General features: G+C 41.3%; 1 protein-coding gene across 15 annotated transcripts in view; it reads right to left on the bottom strand.

Annotated features, from left to right (window-relative positions):
• The window catches only part of nedd4l (NEDD4 like E3 ubiquitin protein ligase), a 44,929-nt gene that overhangs the window by 10,112 nt on the left and 12,245 nt on the right, over positions 1 to 22,572 (bottom strand). Inside the window, exons 6-19 of one of the 15 annotated variants that reach the window (XM_034895471.1) lie at positions 13,339 to 13,374; positions 12,529 to 12,579; positions 11,225 to 11,331; positions 10,828 to 10,930; positions 9,579 to 9,733; positions 9,077 to 9,212; positions 8,768 to 8,953; positions 8,562 to 8,639; positions 6,729 to 6,788; positions 5,394 to 5,531; positions 4,270 to 4,461; positions 1,957 to 2,154; positions 915 to 992; positions 235 to 249 (exon numbers count right to left, since the gene is read on the bottom strand). In XM_034895471.1, coding sequence (XP_034751362.1) covers positions 235 to 249; positions 915 to 992; positions 1,957 to 2,154; positions 4,270 to 4,461; positions 5,394 to 5,531; positions 6,729 to 6,788; positions 8,562 to 8,639; positions 8,768 to 8,953; positions 9,077 to 9,212; positions 9,579 to 9,733; positions 10,828 to 10,930; positions 11,225 to 11,331; positions 12,529 to 12,579; positions 13,339 to 13,374 — 1,533 coding nt within the window. Of the gene's footprint in view, positions 1 to 234; positions 250 to 914; positions 993 to 1,956; positions 2,155 to 4,269; positions 4,462 to 5,393; positions 5,532 to 6,728; positions 6,789 to 8,561; positions 8,640 to 8,767; positions 8,954 to 9,076; positions 9,213 to 9,578; positions 9,734 to 10,827; positions 10,931 to 11,224; positions 11,332 to 12,528; positions 12,580 to 13,338; positions 13,375 to 17,803; positions 19,057 to 22,572 lie in introns of those variants that run through there. The other 14 variants (XM_034895473.1, XM_034895461.1, XM_034895460.1 and 11 more) reach the window with 14 other exon arrangements.

The raw sequence follows: 22,572 nt of genomic DNA, 5'->3' as shown, positions 1-22,572 counted from the left end.
ATCATAGCAGTGGTGGTGCAGGAAGTGGGGTAAAATACTTATGATAAAAAGGAAGGGAAAGGTACAGCCCATTCATGCCGGTCATGAGAGAGAAAGAGAAAAGATACAAAGAGAGAGAGAGAGAGAGAAGTGAAAAAGAAAAGAAATAGAAAGCGCAAGGCTGTCTGCAGGCATTTGACCAGACCGGACCAGACAGGTAAAAAGGCAGGCAGAGGGAGGGAGGCACCAACCAACCTCCTCTGGTAGGTTCTGCCAAACAGACATGGCCAGCATACATTAGATCCACCAGAACGGAGAGAAAAAAAGAGAAAGAGGGAGAGAGAACACACACACATGCACACATCACACAAGCCTGTGAGATGAACAAACCTATGAAGCTTTGATTATTCAAGAGCAACCTACAGTAACATTTGTTGGAGGGTTTGTCTTTGTCAAACAGATAATAGGGCAGGTGGCAAACAGTCTTCGCCTCCTAAACAGGGATGATCACTCAGTCCCCAAGACTGCTTTCTCATCCTCGCCAGTGACATTCTCCCACTGACACCCTCTTTTCTAGACGGACTAAAAAAGGAAATGTCTGATACAGTCTGATCACATGATCATGCCCGATTCTTTTCCTCAAAGCCACTTCATTCACATAGCTTTTAAAAACACCTTTAAGGGGACCTGTCGACAAAAACCACAACAAAAATATAAGAAAAGCCACTGATGGAAAGACAAGTTCAAATAAATACCTTTTCTCATTCAAAGTTTATCTTAGGGAACTGGTTATACAGTTACGGTAATCTACATAGAATGATCACACAATAAAGTACATCTTGGTAACGGCAAGTTAATGAGTGAGTAATGAGGCAATTATTGGGATCTATGGAGGTTGTAGGGTCTGCAGTTGGTCTTATTGTGACTGTACTTACAGGAAGAGGACCAAGTTCACCAGGCTCCATTGAGTTCTTATTCCTCATATAGACTGGATATTTCAACCTGGGATCCTCCTGGTTGTCAAAAGAGAGAGGGAGGTGAGGGAAGGAAGAGATACAGAAATGCTAATTATTTATTCCAATACAGGGGGAAGAAAAAAGATTAAATATAACACAACTCCTAGGAGCTGAATCCTATTAAGGACTGCAAATAAATGTCTGACTTTCACACCACCAGATGTCACTACAACATCCTGGAATATAAACACTAACCACTGCCCTAGATTTTTACTGTCTATTTATCAACTAGAACTGTCAAAATAATAGCCCACAACCGCATGCAGCAACAAAAACAATGGCCTTGTCAATTGTATAGCTTCATTTGCCTTATAACGTATGCTTTACCTTAGGGTCCTATTAGGTTTTAATGGAAAGAGCAATGTAAATTGGTACTAATTATAAAGAAAATAGAAAACAAAAGGTGTAAGACAGTTATATCCGTTGTGTGTAAACAGCTTTAGAACTTTGAAATGTAAAGCTAAGTAAATACTCATTCTTTGTTTGCTATTGCATATATAGAAGAAGAAATGTTATTGACATACAATTGTACAGTATAATGTAGTGAAAGTAAATTGATGAATTAGACCCATCCTATAAGCATTTGGAGCAGTGGAATCCACATAGCGTCCGGGGAGCAACCTTGGTGTTCAGTTTATAAGGCCGGGATTGAACCGCCAGTCTTGTGGCCGACCCTCTCTCCCTCGGAGCCCGAGCCACAAGCCGTCCTCTTGGGGTATGCTGCATTGTGTGCTTGTCAGCTGAGCTTGTGCTTGACTTGATGCAAGCAGTTCATTGGATCTCAATATGTATTCCCTATAATTATTATCAAATTACACTTTCTTTCCTAGAAACTTAGTAGGACATTGTAGGGAAATTACAGCTCTGCAAATTAAAGCTTAACCCTTTAGTCATATATTTCATATTTTCAAGGCTAAATTACAATTCAGTTCCAGCCTGTTACCACAGTGAGTTAGCTCACCCAGGTGGTGACTCTGCTGTTGTGGTCGATGAAGAAAGGCCGTCCATTGGGGGCTATCCTCATCTCCCAGCCTGGAGGCAGGAAGCTCTGCTGTGTCTTGGGCTGGGACTTGGGGGAGCTGTAGGGAGACGGCTGGGGAGACTGTGGGTTGGACAACGTGTCCTTTACAGCCCTCCGCGCCTGGATGTTGTTGGCTCCCTGGAACCAAAATAGAAAAATAAAATTAAGCCTAATCACTATCATTCTTTTTGGACTAAAAGAGAAGTGCTTAAGTTATCAACAAATGTGGATGAATGATCCTTTGAAACACAACAGACAATAACAAGGATGTAAATCAGTCTTCCAAGAGTTGCCTTCCTATTCTGTTATAAAACTGAATGCGATTAGAAAAACCATCCCCATCGCATAATTAACAACCATGCTGTGTACGCCATTGGCCTGTCAAGTTGTCCAATCAAAATTCTATTGATTTCAGCTTTTACTGATTTCATGGATATTCCCTCTGAGGCTTAGTGGCACAGTAACCACATTGTTGTTACAGGGTTTAAAAGTCAAAGAAAAACTTAAGTTGTTTTACTGTAAAATTACCAAAAGTGGTTAAGAATCTATTTCTGGTAATAGATGGAGACCGTGGTCATATAATACAACTATTCCAGAAACCATGTATCTACAGGAAACCTGACATTTCTGGCATCTTAAAAACTTCTGATGCAACATTAAACAATTATAAGTTGCTCAGGTTAATGAGTGTTCCCACATCGCATTCATTTTGCAATAATTATCACTGACGGATCTCATTTCTAACAAGAGAAAATACTGCATTAATTAATCCATAGACCTCTCACCTCTTCTGAAAGTTATAATTACAATTTTCTAAAGAGTGTTTCACTTCCTTTTACATCTACAATGCCTTGCTAACACAAAAACCTTTGCAGACACACACCTTAATTAACAGGTCTGTTCCCTTGGTAGTAGCACTGAATCAAGCCATTAAATGCAATAAGAGGTCAAAACAAGACCAACTGTTTGGTGTAGCTATAAATATACCACACACACAGTTTAACGTTAAATGTGCACAGGCAATAAGTAACTTCATCAAAAGTTTCTAAAATGTCAGCGGCTTTGAGCTCTCTCTCACACACACACACACACACACACACACACACACACACACACAACTAGAAAAGTGCATTCGGGTTTACAAGCGCGAGTGTTTCTGTAGTTCCAATAATTCCAACAGAGTGATACATCTTCTTTCTTGTGGATTAGGTCATGTGAATTTCATGAGTCACAATCTCCAGCTAAACTTTAATTCATATCACATCCAGAATTTGGATCAAGCAGCTTGTGAAACACACACACACACACACACACACAGGCAGTATGTGGCACTATCTTTGTGGGGACCCGTCATTGATATAATACATTCCCTAGCTCCTAACCATCTCAACAAAATGCCTAAACCTTAGCCCTTATCATAAACTTATTCTAACCCTAAAACCAAGTATTAAACCCCATAGATAGCCCTTTAAAGTTGTGGGGTCCAGCATTTACTGTATATATACAAACTCTTGGTTTTTGGTCCACACACACACACACACACACACGCACGCACACGCACACACGCGCACTTCTTAACTAAAATGGCCTCTTGATTTAATGAGGTTTAGTTTCTGAGATCAATATCACTGATTTGGATATCCCCGGCTTTGCTTTGGCAAATTGCAGCAATCATTTGGGACCTGTGATCCATTTTAAATAATGTATTCTTCCAGCGGTAACTGAATCTACCATCCTTGATTAACCACACCAGCCTCATACTGTTATGGCTTTAAAACACACTGTGCTGCAGAATAAAATGCTGACTGCAAAGAGTGCATAAAAACTCATAAATAACAAAGCCCAAGTAAAGCTCGGACCATTTTACGTTGGTCTGAGCTTTACTCATATTTAGTGCTCAATCTCTGTTGAAGATGGAAAAAAAAGCAGTATGAAGAAAGAAAATCATCCTCAATGGAGAGACAAAAAGAAGGGATGAGAAGAAAAGATTTCCACAAAGTTGTTAAGCGTTAAGAGAGAGCAAAGCAGCATCAAGACAGAGTTTACCTAAAAGAAAGAGATGACAAAAACGGTGTAATATTAAAGGAGGAAATTGAGGATTGGTTGATGGTAGAAGGTTGAGGATCCTGATCTAGTCATATTCAAAGAATGGTAATGAAGGATTGCATGACAAGGAAGTGTGTAAGGGTAAAGATTGAAGAAAAAAGGGAGAGGATATGGAAACGCGAGACGGTACAGGTGACTTATTCTCACCTCCAAGGGGGTGGAAAGGGTGACAGTAGGGGAGCTGAGACTACGAGGTCGTCGGACTTGGGGCTCATGGAGGTGGTTGTTGGAGGCATTGGAAGAGGAGGAAGGGGTGGATGGGGGTGCTGGGGCAGAGGCTCCTCCTGATGCTTCTGCTGCTGCTGCTGCTGCTGAGGTACTGGCTCCGTCTTCAGTCAGCTGTTAGTGGAAATAGCACTTTTGAGGTTAAGGGGGGTTGGAATAAGGTTGCGAAAAAAACTAAACATGTTCTCATCATAGCCATATTGGTTGTGAGGCGATGTTTGTCTGCAATGGAAAGTGTCAAAAGCATGGGTCATTCAGGGACAAAGTAGACAATCAATAATTTTGTTTAAAAGTATAATGATTAAGATTATGGATCCAACTTAGAAAACAAGGATGACGGCTTGGGATCAGTTACATAATAATACTAATTCAGTTGTCTGGTATAATAGCTACAACTATGTACCAAAAACAAAGCATTGCTATGACTTTGTTATGTTAATCATTTGGTAGAGTTATAACAAAACAGATGAGAATCGTAGAACGAGAAGACTAGTTGATCAGAGACAACAGATGAAAATGTATGAGTGGTGGCGGTCTGCTAAAAGCAGATATGAAAGGGTGAGTTTCAAAAGGGTGAGGGATTAAACATACACCCAGTCCCATGTAGCAGTCTCTCCTTCGGCTCAGACTATGTGGAGCTGCCACATTTGCAAAGAAAGACAGAGGGAAGACAAGTGGAAAAACAGGGTAGAAATGGGAAAAGGGAAGGAAAAGTGGTGGTTGCAGTTCCATGCCAGGGTTTTGACAGGCGTGACCAATACAGAGCTGCACTTCATCCAGTGTATAAAACTAAATGCTAGACAAGAGGAGAAAGACATACAGTAAAGTTGGACAGAAGAGGAAACCGGGGGGAGAGAAAGGCAGAAGCGGAGCCTTTGAGGTTGCAAAGCTGTCTCTCTTTCCGTCATTCTTTATGGCCACACAGAGGAGAAACAGGGAGGGGAATAGAGAAAGAGGTCCGACACACAGGCCTAGGCCATGACAAGGCCGAAGGAAATGTCCAGTCCTATGCATAGAGTCCAGCTCCGCCTTTAGACCTGCTGTACCTGCACAATTGGCCTAGTCCAGGTAGTGGTGCGGCTGTTATGGTTGACGTAATAAGTTCTTCCCTTGCCGTCCTTTCTCTCCTCCCATCCAGGGGGCAGGCCAGGGGTGGTCAATGCGTAAGCAGTCGCCGAGGGAGACTGGCCAAGTGTAGAGAGAGAGCAAAGCAAAGACAACTAATCAGTACATGCTGGGATGCCTAAGGATATTTGGCGGGATAAAATATACAAAAAAACAACTTTAAAATCCTTTTCCCATTTAAGGTGTGCAGCAAAGTTTAGGAACAACATGTAACAAAATGTTTGTTTTACTTTGATGGAAAAGTAGGTGACTGTGTCAGACGTTGTGAACCTTCACCCATAAATGACAAACAGAGTTGTGCTAAAATAAACACAAAGTAGTGGATCATTACTACTTTGCTACGTAGCATAAACACTCTTGAAATATTCAACCAAACGATCACAACATTAACTGTGGTGGAATTTTAATTTTGTCTGAGCAAAGCACCCTCAAACATTGGACACCAGAGATGTCCCAAGTAGAAATGTGAAGGAAAAATTAACCTCATGGTAATAGTGATCAAAATTATCACGGCTTTCAATATTATCGCTGCATTTTTAAGAGTGTGTTGAATGCCTTCAGCAGCAACTTTTTCCCTGCACATTCAGGGGACAGGGTAACTAGGAAACTCGGATGAAGCTGGGAAGGATTTAACACACGATTACCACACAGTGGTAATCCACAGGATAACTAGTTATCCTGTCTTGATTCAGCAGATAACTATCACCTGTCCTTCACCATTCTTATAATAACCAAAATATGCCAATGCTTCAGACTTAGTGCTCTTAGAGGGCTGATGAATGTAATGAGCGCTGTCCGCTCCTCCTTCTGCCATGATTCCAACTTCCGAGAAATGCACGTTGTAGGCTACGCAGTGCACTGGCGCGGCAACTTCAGGAGATTTGGATGAAGCTGGGAAGGATTAAACACACGATTTCCACACTGTGGTAATCCACTGTGATAATGATATTTTAAATGAAAACGGTAAATTAATATGTCATATGAATTTCAGGAGTCACATTCTCCAGTTAAGCTTTAATTCATATCACATCAAGCATTAGTATCAAGCTGCTTGTGACACGCACACGCGCACACGCACATACCTTTGGGACAACTGCTGATCTAAATAAGTCATCCACCTCAGCTAAGTGTAGGATTTTATCAAAGCAATTGACAAAACTAGTCAGGGGTCACAAATAGCTCAGCCTACGTGGTGTCTGGGAACTAATAGGAGGACGTCTGATAGGCTTTAAACTGTATATAAACTGAGATATTACCATGGACTCCTCACCACCTGAGACAGTTTGAGCTCTTGTTCTTCTGGTCTGGGAATCCTGCTGGTGGTAAACAACAGGGTGAGACGGCCTTTAGTTCACAGTATGTTATGTTTTCCATGCCAGGGTGAAAGTAACAGAGCAAGGGGGGAGTGTTTTGGTAGTAGTGAAGGTTGAGTGAGAAAAAACTGAATGAACAAATCTCAGAAGAGGTGGGGAGTGCCCGAAAAGGGGGGAGATTCCTCCACTGAAGCATACGAGCTGCAAGATTGACGATGGGTAGCAAGAAGGAGCACAATCAATTTGGATGTGATTACACAAAATGTAGGTTAGGGAAGCTTTTAGAAGTGTGCTGCCAGGAATTTCCGTGAAGAGTAAATCAACTTAAATATTAAGACAGACAAAGAAAAAAAAATCCCGACAGTCTAAGCCGCAGAAGCTTGCATTTCCCTGCTGACAGGAAGACATTTTTCAACCTTTTTCCTGAACAGTAAATGTATCCCTAGTTGGTGTAGCACCTTTAATCTCAACCCAAGTTGAAAAGGATGTTCAAGATACAATAACACCAGTCAGAGGAAACAGTTCTGTGTTCTGAAAGGGAGCAGTTAGCGTGATTTACTGTGCTGAAGATCAAAGAAAGTTCACAAAAAAGGAGTTTGAATCTCAGAAAGGAACTGTAAGACAATGACATTGCAAGGAAAAAAACAATAGAAACTGTAGTTTCATCAAAGCCATCCAAAAGACATGTAAAATAACAATTCCAGTGTGTTACAGCAGTTTGGCAGTGCTTAAAGACACTGAATGTTGTTCTGCTTATTACTTTACTATAAATCTGGACAAACAACCTTGAATTAAAGTTTAAGTGTGGTGGTATTTGTATTATTGTCAACAAATACCAAGACCAAAACCAATAATGAACAGATTCTACTAACAAATATAGTCTGTAGCCATCCAGTAGCTTATTCGCGGTTACCTATGTAACCCAGAAAGCGCAAAACTATTTCACACAGCAATGAGCCTCACTGTTGCTCTGGGTGACAAGTTCCTTCATTATCATAAACAGAGCCACTGTAGTTTATTTTGAGTCAATCCCACACACAACATCCTGCTTTGGTTAATTATCACCACAGCATTAAATGTGTATTAATCAACGGCTAGAAATATTCCTCAACAAATGCATTTTTACTCCTGTTTGAGTAACACGCCCTGCTGTTTAAGGAAATTATTGAGCTTTTATAAAAAATAAAACTATATATTTGTGCCCGTTGATCTTGAGTAGGGTAAATGGGTTTGATGCTATAGTGCTATAGACAGGGTAGGGAAGTTGGAAAGTATTAAGTGACACGTTGTTGGTTTTGTTATCTTTATGGGATTCAATGACAATAGGAAAACTATAGATTAATGCTAGTTTTATCCTTTAAGAGTATGTCATATCCATTGGTGGTTAGAAACGGCTCCCATCCACCTGCATACACATTTAATACCTTGTTGAACTGTAACTAGCCTCCCTTGTGTCCTCAGGCTAACAAATGCTGATTAAAGTTCTCCTCTGAAGGCTTCTTAACCGGTTATCCAGTACTGCAAGGAAAAAGGCATACATCAGCACCTGTACTTTTCCTTGGTTTGACGATGCAAAGCTCACTGCTGTGATTCAGCTGTGTGACAAACATCTGACTCAGATCTTGTGACAGCCTAGCGTGAACAAGACATGTTGAATGCAAGCTGGAGCAAAGAAGGTGATTTGATGTGTGGTACACCCACAGCACTGAGACATGCAAAGGAAAGAGGAGAAAGAGATAAAGATGGAGAAAAATGTGGGGGTTGAGAAATATGTACCATGAGAGGAGGAGCCTGGGCCTGATCACTGACACCATCCGTCATACTTGAGGATCGGAGTCTGTTTGACAGCTGGCTCTGTTAAACAAAAGTAAGCGTGGGAAAGAAGAAAAAAAAAAGCCTGCCACTTTAATATCTGACAGAAAAAGACCAGCCTACATTTACACCATTAAGTCATTTAAACATGGTGAATATTGCAGTCTCACCAGAGCAGAGCTGGGCCCTGGCACTTCGCCGTTGGTATCCGGAGTAAGTGACAACCTCAGATTTAGATCTTCAGAGAAATCCTGGGTGACGGGTGTCTGTGCTTGTGGTGTCAAGACTGAAGAGGGGCCAGGCAGAGACTGAGCCAGGCTTTCGCTAAGATCCTCTTCTCTGATGAGATCCCAGGACTACAAGGGTTACAACGAGACACATCCATCAAACAATAAAATGATTTTAGTGACCTCATCACAGGAGATAGCTGTGGCTTAGTATGCATATGCTGTATGCATGTGTATACTCTTCTCGCTCACATTGTCCATGTCCCTGGGCTCCTGTTGCTCGTTCTCTAGGTCTTCACTGATGTGCCGTCTCGAACGGAAAACACGGTGGGCTTCCTGATTGATCTGCCGCTGTTGATTGTCACTCTCAGTCTCTGAAATCACATCCCTTAAGGAGAAATTGTTTCATACAAAAGTAAAAGTTAGTAAGTCACAAAATGAAATATGAAATATGCCCTTAATATTAGATTAAGCCAGGACTGCAGCTAGTCAAATTAAAACTAAATGACTAAGCTAGATCAGGTAGTTGTAGAGTAAAGATCTTGAGCAGGATTGGACCCACTGACCGACTGACCCATTGATTCACTCATACAGAGAATAAGCCCTCACATACATGGATTTATGTACCCATGTAATAAAGTGTATCCTTTGATAAAGGTACTCTTCATGTCTGTGGTACCGCCGTGCTGAACTAAGATAACTAATATAAAAAATAGATTTGCTATATTAGAGCTTAAGGATAGATCAGGCGTACATGTTGGAGGGCCGCTTCCACTGTGTGTTGCGTTTGTTGTGGTTGACATAGTAGGTGCGTCCCAGGTTGTCCACCTTCTCCTCCCAGCCTGGAGGCAATGGAGGAAGCAACTGCTGGGGTCGCTGGGAGCCTGAGTCTGCAGATTCTTCCCATCCCTGAAAGAAAAAGTTTAGATTTTCTGACATGAGACAGTAGGAGTTACTCACTATTCACAGATATTGCAGTGAGCTGACAGCTCGTCAGGAACTCATGAACATCCAATACAAGAGGGGATTCAAGCATGGAAATACATTAAAGATGTTGAATTCACTTGTGGCTGGTTAAAACTTGTTGCTGTGTTGTGGTTTAAAATGTTTATGTTAGCATTTACTGGTGTTTATTTTTGTTTGACAAGCTGCAGCCTGGCTGGAATATCTCTGACCACAGGATCTGAGCTAATGTTTACCTACAGTATATCACTTCCAGAGTTGACAAATGTGAACTCTCTTTTTGATGATACATTGGCATAGAAGTAGTCTTGCTCAACGGATGCGCTTTGCTGGGATAAAGCCTGACATACCATCCAAGACGGTTGTGATTGGTTTAAAGGAATACAAGACAAGACAGAGATTTCATTTAGGAGGTCAGTGTACAAAAGCAAATCAAATCTAGAGTGAAAATGTGAGATTTTTTACAGAGAGAGCATGAAGTAAAGGGAAGTTAGCGAATCTGCAATACATTTTTCATATTTTGCCTGTTAAAACTCACATTTGTCATCTGTGAAGCAATTTCACAAAACGTGATAGCGCCTTGAACACACATACAAGACCTTCAATAAAGTGAGAAGAGAAGAAGCTCCTATTTCTCCAAACAATTGGCAGAATTGTAAATGATTTTTCCATACCCTGACCTGGAAGAGACTTCCACCAGTTATTGGCAGCAAGATGCTGACCAAGTTCTTAGAGAAAATACTAAAAAGAAGAGCCAACCTTTCTTCTCTCATTCTAAGCAAAATACAATCTCACAGTTTTATTGGTCCAAATTGGGACTCTCACATTCATCTTTAAGCTTAGAAGTGTGTTTTCTTTGTGTGGAAGGAAGAAATGAAAATAGATTCTGGTTTGGCTTCATGTTATTATGAACAAGACATTCCAAAGCATGCCTTAGGTTATGCTAAGTCAGTAGTTAAAACAACAGCAACAGCCAAGACTTTCTTAAATATATAAAAAATAATAAAAAATGTAATCAGAGAAAACAGCCAAGACCTTACCTCAGCTTCTTCCCTCATCTCTCCAGCTTCTTCTTCGGGTCCTCCTTGTTTGGGCAGATAGGCCATCTTCAGACGCAGGTATCCCTTCACCCTGGACTTGTGACTAGAAGGATAACATCAGCAAAAATGGAAGCACTTGAAAACTGCACATTAAAACCATGTCTGCACCCTTTAGAAGCCCTTGCAGGATAGAAATGCAGGGGAGTTTCCAATCCGCCTATAAGAACCAGATGGTCTTTCACCTTCAGTGTTCAACTGACCGTTACATGCACTTACTGGTCTCTGGAGACACCAGTCTTACGGTGAGTTTTATAATTTGTCGATTTCTATTGCAATTGCTAATGGGGGGCAAATCAGACACAATTTGACCTAAGAAGTTACATTACTGGGTCCTCACTGTTTACTAGTCACATCCTGTTTGTCACGTCCTGCAGAAACTGACCTTCTGGGCCGTAACAAGAAGTCTTTAAATGTGTATGGCCGCTCCATAGCAGGGTCCTCTGTCTGCAAATCAAGAGGAGGCATTTGTTGGCAGTAATCAATTGAACACCCAAATACACATGTTAGACGGTGTCAGAATAACAGAGTCATGGGTTTACAGAACGGCTGCCACCCTCTGCACAGCCATCCTAGGATCATTATGCAACTGTGAGCTTCTCCCGTTACATAGAAAGGTCTTTTGTAATACACAGCAATCTCCCACTACTCTCTGACTGGTCCAAACCAGTCCACACAGGCTGCTCAACATATACTGCTCTGTAACGTGCCCCTAAATAAGTCAGTTTCCGAATCAAAAATACAATAGTGAAAGCAACAAAAAGTAATAATTTCATGAGCTGGCTTAAGGTACCATGCTGTATAGTGAATAAAAAGGGTTTAAGTAAGCCTTAAGCTTCCACAAAGCAAACGCAGTTACCACATTGATTCTGATGAGTCAACATGGCTGACTCAAGTAATGTCCAGTAACTGTGATTAAGACCTCCTATAACATGTAGTCATCCATACAACTTGTTAATCAAATCAAAACACACACTCAACACATGCAATGCAGCAGCTTAATTGTGCACAGTTTATTTGTTTAATGGCTAAAATAAGATTTGCAGCATTAGCTGTATCAGGACCAAATATTCGCACGTTGACTGACTCCATCTCATCATAACTCAGCTGAGGCTTTTATCTGCTACTTTTCCTGGACCTATGGGAGTTAATCAGGACATTAATTAAAACCTTTTACTGATAAACTTTTACAGAACTCCAGAGAGCCTCAATCAGTCTAACAACACAGGTGAGAAGAAGAGGTGAGAATAACTTGCAGGTCTATTTTCTAGTTTCAGGTCCTGTTCACTTACATAAAACCTGAACTGTAAAAACTCAGCAGGTTACTGATTTTAAAAGCTTTTACCTTTCTACAGTCCACAGTATCCAATCAAGTACATTCAAGTGTGTAAATCTGACCAGTAGCTTTTTCTATTTGCCCTGAAGTTAGCCCGCCCTCAGGATAGGTACCTCTGTTTATATTCTAAACCGCCCGCTTTCCATTTCTCACACTCAAGAAAGACACACACAAACGAAAACCTTTTGTACAACCTTCACAGAGGTTAATCAGATGGAGCAAAATTGAAGATAAGAAAAAGCTGAGTATTCAAAACACAGTTAGCCAGGGCACCCCCCCCCCTCCACACACACACACACACAACTCACCGCCAAATGACTAAGAGGAACATCCACCTGTCCCAGGAAATCATCTCTGGTCTAGGAAAGAAAACGAGAGGGTCACCTTCAGCAGCTTCATTTTAAAAGTTAACAGCTTTTTCACTGTGTCTAGGGAAAACCAACATTTCCAGGAGGGGAAAGAGAGGGGGAAAAAACACAATGTTGAGGTAAATTACGTAATGCACCAGAATGTCCAGCACCCTTTTGTTTTTATTTGTCACAGACAAAATGAAAAGAGACAAAGATTTTTATTTTGTGGACAGACCTGTCCAAAAATAACCTTTAGCCTTTTTTTATGAACACCTGTATTGATCTGAAAATCTCAAATGGAAGGGCAATGATAAGTTAGAGCATTTATAACTTCAATGATAATATTTGGGCTAGTTTGTTGGGGCTTATTAGGTAACTTAAGGAGTTGCCTAGTAATAACTTTTTTAAATCTTCTCTACCAATAAGATTTCCACAAGTGTCCATTGCAGAAGGCTCAGACTAAGGTTTGATTTATGGACAGGCCTTCAGTATCATTTCCTAGGAGAAGAACCCCTGAACCCAGCAAGGAAAAACAACACCCACCGCCACCAGATTGAAGCCAAGTCAGCCAGACAGATAGATAGAAGGATAGATGTGACAACAGGGGAGGACCGGGGAGGAATTTCGGTTTCAGATTTAAGAAGCCTGTAGATTTGTTCACCATTTTGTTGTAATGAATGCGGACTGAGAGGAAAAGGTGGGGGGGGGGGGGGGGGGGGGGATTGACGATGGCCGAGCTGCACAGCTCCGAGTAGGACCAATGATTACCTGTGTGAGATGGAAAATGCCATTCTTGGAAGTAGCCTGTGTGTGGGACACAACTGATTTAGACAACAGGCATTAACTAACAATGATATTTGTTTGTTGACACTGGTTGGACAGGAAAGGCTAAGTTGAAACAATGTGTGACACTTTTAGTCCAGTGTTTTCCAGTTTGAGTTATGGTCCACCCGTGGGTTGTCGGAGATTTAGGAGCAACCTGGGAGTCTGCTGTGCTGCACATGCTTTAATACAACTAAAGACATTTTTAATGGTCTGGCATCTGTAAAAGCTGCTTCACAGCTGCATAAAAGTTAAATATGGAGTTATAGAAACAATTTCCAATTGAATTTTGTGTGGGAAATGCTGTGTATCAACTTAATTTGACAATGGCATTTCATATATGGGGTCCCTTTTTAAATAAGTTGGCAAAAAAAACATCAACTTTGAAACAAAACTGTATGTGAAAAAAAAAAAAAAAGGTTCAACGCCATGTCTTAAGTCCTTCCTTAAATCTAGGGGTGTCACGATATTTTATTTTTAATAGATCAAAATGAGTTAGTGATTTTGATTACTGAATCAAAAGCAGGATCAGCAATTCAGCGAGTGTTTTTTTTTCTTGTTTTTTTTCTTCACCTTGCCTACTTGTGCACTGAAGATAAAAAAACAAAAACAAAAAAAAACATCAACAAACACAGCGTAGCTTACCAGCGGGTAGCATGCAGGTAAAGACACAGCATTACATTGTTTACCGGTAGCCTGCAGCTGCTGGGGAAACAAGACAACTGGGAAATCCTCCCACTTCCATGAAGTCACTAGTGTGACCAGACAGTGCCGTCCAGTGAGTTAAACAAACAAACAAACCAAGGGTAGAGTGGGCTATGACAGGACATTCAGGGGCCCTTTGTTAAACTCATGGGGCATTCAATTGTACTTTGTAAACGCAGACTCAAACTGTTGTGGTAAACTACCCTCTGCTATCTAGTGGCTCTTATTGTGGCATGACATGACTGATAAATTGATCGTTAAAATCCAAAATCAAAGGGAATAGTGGATTTGGAGGATCGCGACACCCCTACTTGAATTTCATCAAATGTAGTTTTGCCATGTCAAATATTAGGTAATCTAGTAAAAACAAGAAAGACTGAAGCTAGTATGAGAATGTATGCGGCAATCACACTGGTTTCTTCTGATCATGAGCAGGAAAAAGTAAATTCAAAGACGAAAGTTTACAAATGGGTCACATAAAAACAGTTATTTATGTACGGGAATGTAAACAGACACTTGTGAGCTCTCTCTCTCTCTCTCTCTCTCTCTCATCATAAGCTTGACCCAAACTACGAGAGCGCAAAGGCAGCGCAAGTCTGATAGTATCATATACAGTCTTTCACATGTGTAGACCTGATGTGAATTTGTCAAAAAAACAACAACTTTGTTTTCAAAAATGCTTTATAAATACAGTTGTGAGTTACAATTAATGCTATGGCAATTTCTATGACCAGCCAAGCACTGAGTCACTATGAGCATTTAATCTTCACCCGGAAATCTCACTTGCTAACATGCTTGACCCTATAAACATAGCCACACTGTAGCTTGTAACCTATGAGATAGTCAGTAGCCATGGCAGTGTCCCATGGGTGTTTTTTTTTTCTGTCCTTCACAATTATAAGCATTTTAAGCTGTGGGTACGTGTACACAGAGGGATATAATTGCAGAGTCATCAAAGGGTCATAGTTGAGCCTGCAGCTGCCTCCCTGGGCCATGTTACACTCGGAGAGGGAGGGTGCCACTAACGACCATCAGAAGGAGGAGGGATAAGGAGTGTAAGAGGCATGTGAAGGACTGTAAAATGAGCTCAAAAAAAGTTTGAGAATGAAACCCCAACAGGTCAGTTAACCCAAAACCTTTCTCAAATACTTCTAGTTGTTCTGCCGCAACCCCAGTTCAATAGAGTTGAACGCAATTTCATCAGTGTTGATCCTAGCATTGACAAATTTAAAACATTGATGAGCAGCATCCAATATTTCACAGATCCCATTATCTACAGTTTGTAATTTGGGTAAACAGATTCTTTAAGACAGTAAATGAAATCAAGTGATAAGAATTGGCAATGCTAACTTCTAGCAGAACTGCCATGAAGATATTCATGAGGAGGTGGTAACAGACAGAGAGCTAATGATATACAGAAACCTGGAAAGGGTCCAGGCTGGCACTGGAGTGTGAAAAGGTCTCACCTACTCAACAGTCTCCGTGCTGACACAACTGAATTACAATGCCATGCATTGTATCAGAGCTAACAGAGAAAAGCCCTTCAGAACAATAGCATTTGAACCCCTCTCATATTGGACAAAAATAAAAAGAGTCGTCCCCCCCCCCCCCAGAATCCATCCACAATCCTGTCTCAGGTAAATATAGCAAACCCAGTGACCTGCAAGACCTCTTTGTGAATGGAAACTGACGACACACACATATAACAAACACACAACACACAGGGAAAGACCTGTCCTTATGGTCTAAATGAGTGTATACAACACAAGAGTAACTGGTTTATCCGATGCAATCCAGTTATTCTTGTGACAAAAGCCTGGCAGAAGCCCCAGGGCACACAGAAAGGAATACAATTATCTTATAGTAGAAGATAATTAAATAATTACAGTTTATCATTTTCTGTTCACTATTAAAAAAGGTACCCTGTGGTGATTCTTGTTGATTATTATTTCCTTACTCATTAAACATTTGCACCACTGTTTTAACTATTTTAAAAATGCCATTGACTACAGTTACTTCTTTTGCTGTTGCATTGGGATTTATCTTGGCACCTTGCAACCACTTGTCAATCAGTGGACTAATGTCACAGTTTTGGCAGGATGTTATATTTGTCACCTGCAAACAAAATGGGGACCCAACACAAAAACAAACAATCTTTTATGCAAGATTGTTTATCCAAAATCCATCTTAGAAGTGAAGATTAATCTTTGGCTAACTGGTCAAGACTTGTATACATGCAACCTGTGGCAAAAGTGTGGTAAAAAGATATTGCTTCATTTTCAAGATTCAGAAGCCAAAAAGGTTGACAACCACAAATGTCCAGGGCGGATTTAAAAAAAAAACTAACTGCTGCTTGTTAAAAAATTGGGTACAGTAATATGACACACTAATTATAAAAGTGCAACCTTTAGATCCGTTTTGCTCTCAAAGCTTGGGCTACACGTGGAAGGAGAACAGACAGCACCATCTGAAGACTTAAGGCTTTCAGTAAACATTTAATTGATCATTTAATTTAAATTTGATATTGTTTATTGATTGAATTACAATTTACACTCTGTTTTGTAAGTAATCACTGCACACAGGCATGAAACACACACACATGCTCAGGTCCTATTCATGCACAAATGGAGAGATGTCAGAGTGAGTGGGCTGCCAGTGCTTGCCCTGAGCAGTTGGGTGGGTACAGTGCCTTGCTCAAGAGCACCTGGCAGTGCCCAGGAGGTGAAGTAGCATCTCTCCGCCATTCCACACTCCGTACTTTGGTCCGACGAGGACTTGAACCTCCGGTTCCCAACCCAACTCCCAAGGACTGAGCTACTGCCACCGTAGCTTACCCATAACTTGTTAAACTTTTTGATCATTGCCCTTGGACGCGTTCTTATGTGCAGAGTGTTGTTTGTAAATGTTCGTGAATATTATGTTTTCTGATATTATGTTTTCGTAATATAAAAAAATAAAAAATGTGACCCGTAATGACATCTTAGTTGCTTATCACTCATGGAGCAGCTGCGATGAAACAGATCCATACCAGCCAAGAGCCAAAGAAGACATGCCGTCTGCCCACTCTCAAAATCAAAATCCACACTAGAAACAGACTAAAGATAGAAACCGCCAACTCTCACCAGCACTAGCTGCAGTTAAGGGCATTACCAAACTTAAGAGTCACATTTCTGTGAAACAGAAGGCAACAAGTGCATGGGGAGAAATCCATCCATAAGCCTGTTCCTGGTTTCCTTTCATGACTGAATTGGCCAATGTGTATAAAACCTTAAATGCCTGTGGTTGTGAAGTGAAAGAAAGCCAATGTGTGTGATTAAGCCCAGCAAATGTGTCTGTGCTTTTCACTTCCCAGAATGTCACCACCCTATTCCTGCACCATACGGAACTCTCCTCAACTGGGCTGGATTCAGTGAGCAACAAAATGCATGTGAAATAATTCCCACAAAATACTCCTATCCCTACTAAACACCCCCTTCTTCTGGCTATAGTAAATACAAGATATCAAGTGTTCAACTAAACGTCATATGAGCGAGATGACTCATTCACTATTTGTTGTGACTGTTTATGATTCACTCTCAAATTAATTCCTTCACCAAAAACTAATAAGCCTGCGAATCTCATTTGTAAACGTCATTGCAATATTTACAAAATAATTTTCCATTTTAAAAACTTTTCAGTTCAACTTAAGTTTTCCAAAAATCTTTACCTTGGGATTATTCCTTGTTGAATCATTGCCATGGCACACATCCTGATCTCCACCTCCGCCTGGGGTAAAATATATCTTGAAATGAGGCTGCCTCCTGGAAGAATCCCTACTGATTTTGAAAGTGCAGCCATTTGATTGGTTTCTTGCTTCTGTTCTCTCCATATCTGTTTGGTTCACTTCTACAGCTTGGCTTTCTGCCCCAGTTTCCTGGTGTTGATTTTCCAGCAACAGCCTTTGACGAGACGAGCTTCTCTCCAGATGAATTTTGGGGTAACGCACTACATGGCTACCTCTGGCGCTGGCAAAGGCAACATCTGTGCATTCTTCCTGGGATGCAGCAGCCTGTTGCCTGCCCTGGCTCTGATCCTGGTTCTGGTTTTGCTGGAGCTGAAACACTAGTCTCTGTGTTCCACCATTTACAACAGAGCAGTGGTCCAAGCTCTGTTGCTGGACGGACCAGCCAGTACCATTATAAGGGTGGATTCTGAAATGCTGAATATCACAACCGTCAGGAGAGTTCCTCTGGATACTAATACCACCAACATTGATACCAGGTTGGCTTCTGCTATACAGGGTATGACCATTGGAGCCAATACTAAAGACCCTCCGTTTAGGCAGGTTTGGCTCCGTCAGAAAAGTTTGGGAGTTTAAAGTATCTAAACTGTACGGAGGAGGCGGGTGTCGTGGATAATCTGTTTGGTCCTGTTGTTCTGTATAGGCAGGAGCGGGTCCTGGAGGAGTATAACAGGGTGGCGGGACATCATCAGCATAACCACGGGAATCTCCATTACTTGATCCATTGGAACGCTGGAGGGAGATGTGCACGGAGGAGCTCTTGGTGGGCCGAGGCTCAGCGTAGGCAGCAAGCTGGGGTATGAACATCGAGGAGCTGCGTTTAAGCGAAGGCTCCGGCCGCAAAGCTCTTGGTGGGGCACGCTGCGCAGCTAGCTCCTGAGAAGGCATCGACACTGGAGGCGGCTGCATGCGAAACGCGGTGACCACATCATTGGCTCCCTGATGCTCCTCAGAGTCTCCTTCCAGTATCTCCGGGGCTGTGTTACTACGGCCTGAGCCAAAGTACAAACGCAGACGTTGAGCCATTTTCACCTACCGTCCCACAGCTCCCGTTCCCTTTCTCTCCGACTGGCTGTTTGGTTCTCTCCTCTGGCTCCAGCCTCTGTCTCTTAGTGTCGCCCACTTCTCTCCTTTGGCTGGCTCGATGACTGATCCCCCTTTTTTTTCTTCCACTCTCCCTCAGCCCGCCTCTCCCCCCCTCCCCTCCTCCTCTGAGTGTCTTCCACAAGTTTCCTTCCACAGTAAACTGTATGGAGGAAAGAAGTCACACCACAAAAACTGAACAGACACTGCAAAAGAGCTGACAACTTTACACTGCACACTTAAAGGAGTGGCAGAGTGGAGACTAAAGAGAAGAAGGGTTTGGGGGGTAGAAGAATAATCACTGTATGCCATACTCTTGGTACAACTAAGCACTAGCGACAGACAGCAGAAATAGCCTGAGCCGAGTGACAGCCAGCATTCCTGACATGATTGGATAAGAGTGGCCGGCGCTCCTGGTTTCCGAGGTGACAGTGAGTTGCTTGTAAGTCATGTGATCACAAATGGCCTCAGCACCTAACCCCATGCTGCCCTCAAGTGCCGACTGGCCCACAAAAACACATCCCATGTACCGCTGTCCATCCCGTCCTTCACTCACATGATCTCTTTTTAACCTCTGCCCATTTCCGTCGACACATCTCAATAATGCTCTCACTCCATGGTCCACGCAGTTTGGTAGTTTTTAACCCAAATAAGTTACTTCTTAATTCTGACATTACCTCCCACTTCATTCCTTTACTCCTTTACCTAAAATTGCCAATGTGAGTATCAAAGCCTAGTGTAGTTTCTTGTAGCAGCAAAGGCTTTAACAATATGCCAAACCCAGGGTTCGGTTCATATAACAATTTTTGACCCACAATACGATACAAACCTGGATTTTAACGCAATACAACTTTTTTTTCTGCTACATGCATTGCTTTGTCATTCCAACTTTGCGACATAGTTGTACAACAGATACCTTATTTATCGATATTGATTGATTTCAATATCGATCATACACCAAAGATTCTTTTGTCCCTTAAATTGATGTTTCCAAAATTGTTTGAGGTTCATTAACTCAATGTAATTAGACATAAGAATAAAGGTAAAGATAACAGTTCTGCTCCTAACCTGTAGGGGGAACAAAGAGGAAACGTGCTTTGGTTCCTACTGTAAAAGGTGCTGGTTGACAAGTGGCTAGCTAATGCTAATGTAATTCTTGGTGGGTAACATATTATTACGACACCATTCAACGCGTTCAGTTATTTTTTAGTATGATTCCCCACCTGTAGAACCAGCTCCCGGAACACCAGAGGTCTGCTAAAACTGTCAGATCATTTAAACGAGGGCTTTAACATTATTTTTTACTGCATGTTTCAAATAAATTAGATACATAAGTTCTTTTTAACTATTTATTTGCTTGTTCTTTTTGTTCAATGCTTGTCTATGGCCCTTTAAAGCACTTGTAATGGCCTTGTGTCTGAATGGTGCTGTATAAATTAACTTGCCAGAGAAAGGGCAGAAAGAAAGAGGAACAAACCCATAAATCTGTATACAAACACACAATAAAACATCCATAACCTTTTTCCAACAGGTACACTCGTCACAACAGGAAGAGGAGATTTCCTTACTAAATGGTCTCAATAAATTGCTAAATTCACCAACATATCTGAAGGAAAAATTAAGCCCCTTTACTTCCTGTAGCTTGGAAACAGAAAAAAAGAAGCATAAGGGAGTTGTTGCAAAAAAATGTATCTGACAGATTACAGTTTTGATAAGGCAAATAGCATAGTTCTCTCTGGACAAAGATATCCAAGTATTCTTTAAACAGAGACTGCTAGGCTGTCTCCCATACACAGCCAAACACTTGTCTGGTGGTTTTATATGCCACTGCGTTTGCCTCCAAAAATCGCCCAAGATACGAGTCAGCTGTGATCCTAGTCTGCAATGCTTAAATCAGGCACACCAATGATGATGCTTAAGCACTTGCAATTTTAGTGCAAGTGCTTAAGCATCAATTTTAACTATTTTGCTACAGTACATGATAAAACAGAGAGATATAGTCACGACCTACTGTGCATCCATGAGAGCATTCTTTATACTGCTGTGATTCACCAGTGGATCTGCATGTGAAAATAGGGGTTTGAGGCTCCTTTGCCCTGAGACCAGAGTTAGTGGCCAAGACATGTGCCTCCACTAACATAACTGATAACACCCCTGTGATAATTTGGCCTTTCAAAATTGTATTGTCCAAAACGTTGTTCCCACTTCTATGACTAGTTCAACCAATGGTTTAACCCTCAGTGCGTCACTATCGGTTTTAAACAACTACATACATACATACATATATACATACACACACACACACACAGACTTAAATTCACACCTCGTCACTTTATCACTTTATCACTAAAACACTGACACTTTAATAACAATTTATGGTCTTTTCTTGTTTATTTGACAAATGTTCTTATTGTTGTTATTATGGTTATTTTGTTGTCTTTATACTGTCTTTTTTATCTATTTTTGTATTTCTTTTTATTTCTTTTTTCTTGCTAAAACTGATGCTGGAACTTTCAATTTCCTCGCGGGAGTCATCCCAGAAGGATCAATAAAGAGAAGTCTAAGTCTAAGTCTAAAAACATCTAGCTGGCAGCCAAATGATTGGGAAAAGCAACAAACATGTAACATGCAAATATGTAAAGTTTTCCCTTGTAGACGGGAGGGCTTCAACGAGTCAAGCTTTATTGACTTGAGGCAGAGAAACAGCCAAACAAAAAGACTGTAGCGTGAGGAGAACTCTTGGCTTGGCAGCCAGTTACACTTCGTGATGACACACTGCCTACAGTGTTAGGCACAGTCAATAAATGTGTGTGTGAAATGTTATGGAGAATGTTCTGTATAAAAGAAACAAAATGCCAATGTGTGGTCCAATTGCAGCAAGCCCAACTTGCCAAACGACATAACATGCCTGCTATAAACAAAGCACTACTGTACTGTAGGCCTATTCAGCCTATCTTTACATTTTAGTGGTTCTCAAATGTATCGTTCTCCTATATTTTGTAGGCAGTTCCATTAATTGACATTTTTGGACCTAGAGCATTTCTTTATTTTCATCATACATGCTATAGCACAAGTTTAGTCAAACAGTTCTCTTCAGACAAATAAACAACTAATTAATGGATACAAGAGAACAAGCAGTCTCTTGAAAGAAACACGGCCAGTGGTGGGGGAGCTGCCTTGGCATGCACCTAGAGATAGACATAAAAGCGCCTACTCAGACATATAAGGAGAGGATTGGGCTTGAGTCTGCTGGTGCTGTGCTGTTCTTGTGTCATCCTCTTCTATGTGGCAACAGAGGGTTCCCACTGTACCGAGGGAAATGTTAGAGCTGATCCTTTTCTTAGAAGGCTGAGCAACAGCAATTGCCCTCTGTCTACAACGTGCAAACAACACACTAATGTACGTGCAGATTTTATCAGTAACATGCACGTTAAAGTGACTGAATGAGAATCACTCATAAAATGTACCGTCGCTTCACAAAGTTCTCAGGAAAGCTGCAGAATGTGGTGTGACAACAAGCTGAAATCTGAAAGCTCAAATCTGTCAACCTCCCACGTCAGTGCTCTACATACAAAAGCAGTGGTCCTCCTGAACCTGCAGGGCTCAGATAG

The sequence above is a fragment of the Etheostoma cragini genome, chromosome 16 (genome assembly GCF_013103735.1).
Source record: "Etheostoma cragini isolate CJK2018 chromosome 16, CSU_Ecrag_1.0, whole genome shotgun sequence".
In the NCBI taxonomy this organism is placed as follows: Eukaryota; Metazoa; Chordata; class Actinopteri; order Perciformes; family Percidae; genus Etheostoma; species Etheostoma cragini.
The sequence above is the reverse complement of the archived record's forward strand: the minus strand, read 5'-3'. Positions and strand labels throughout refer to the sequence as shown.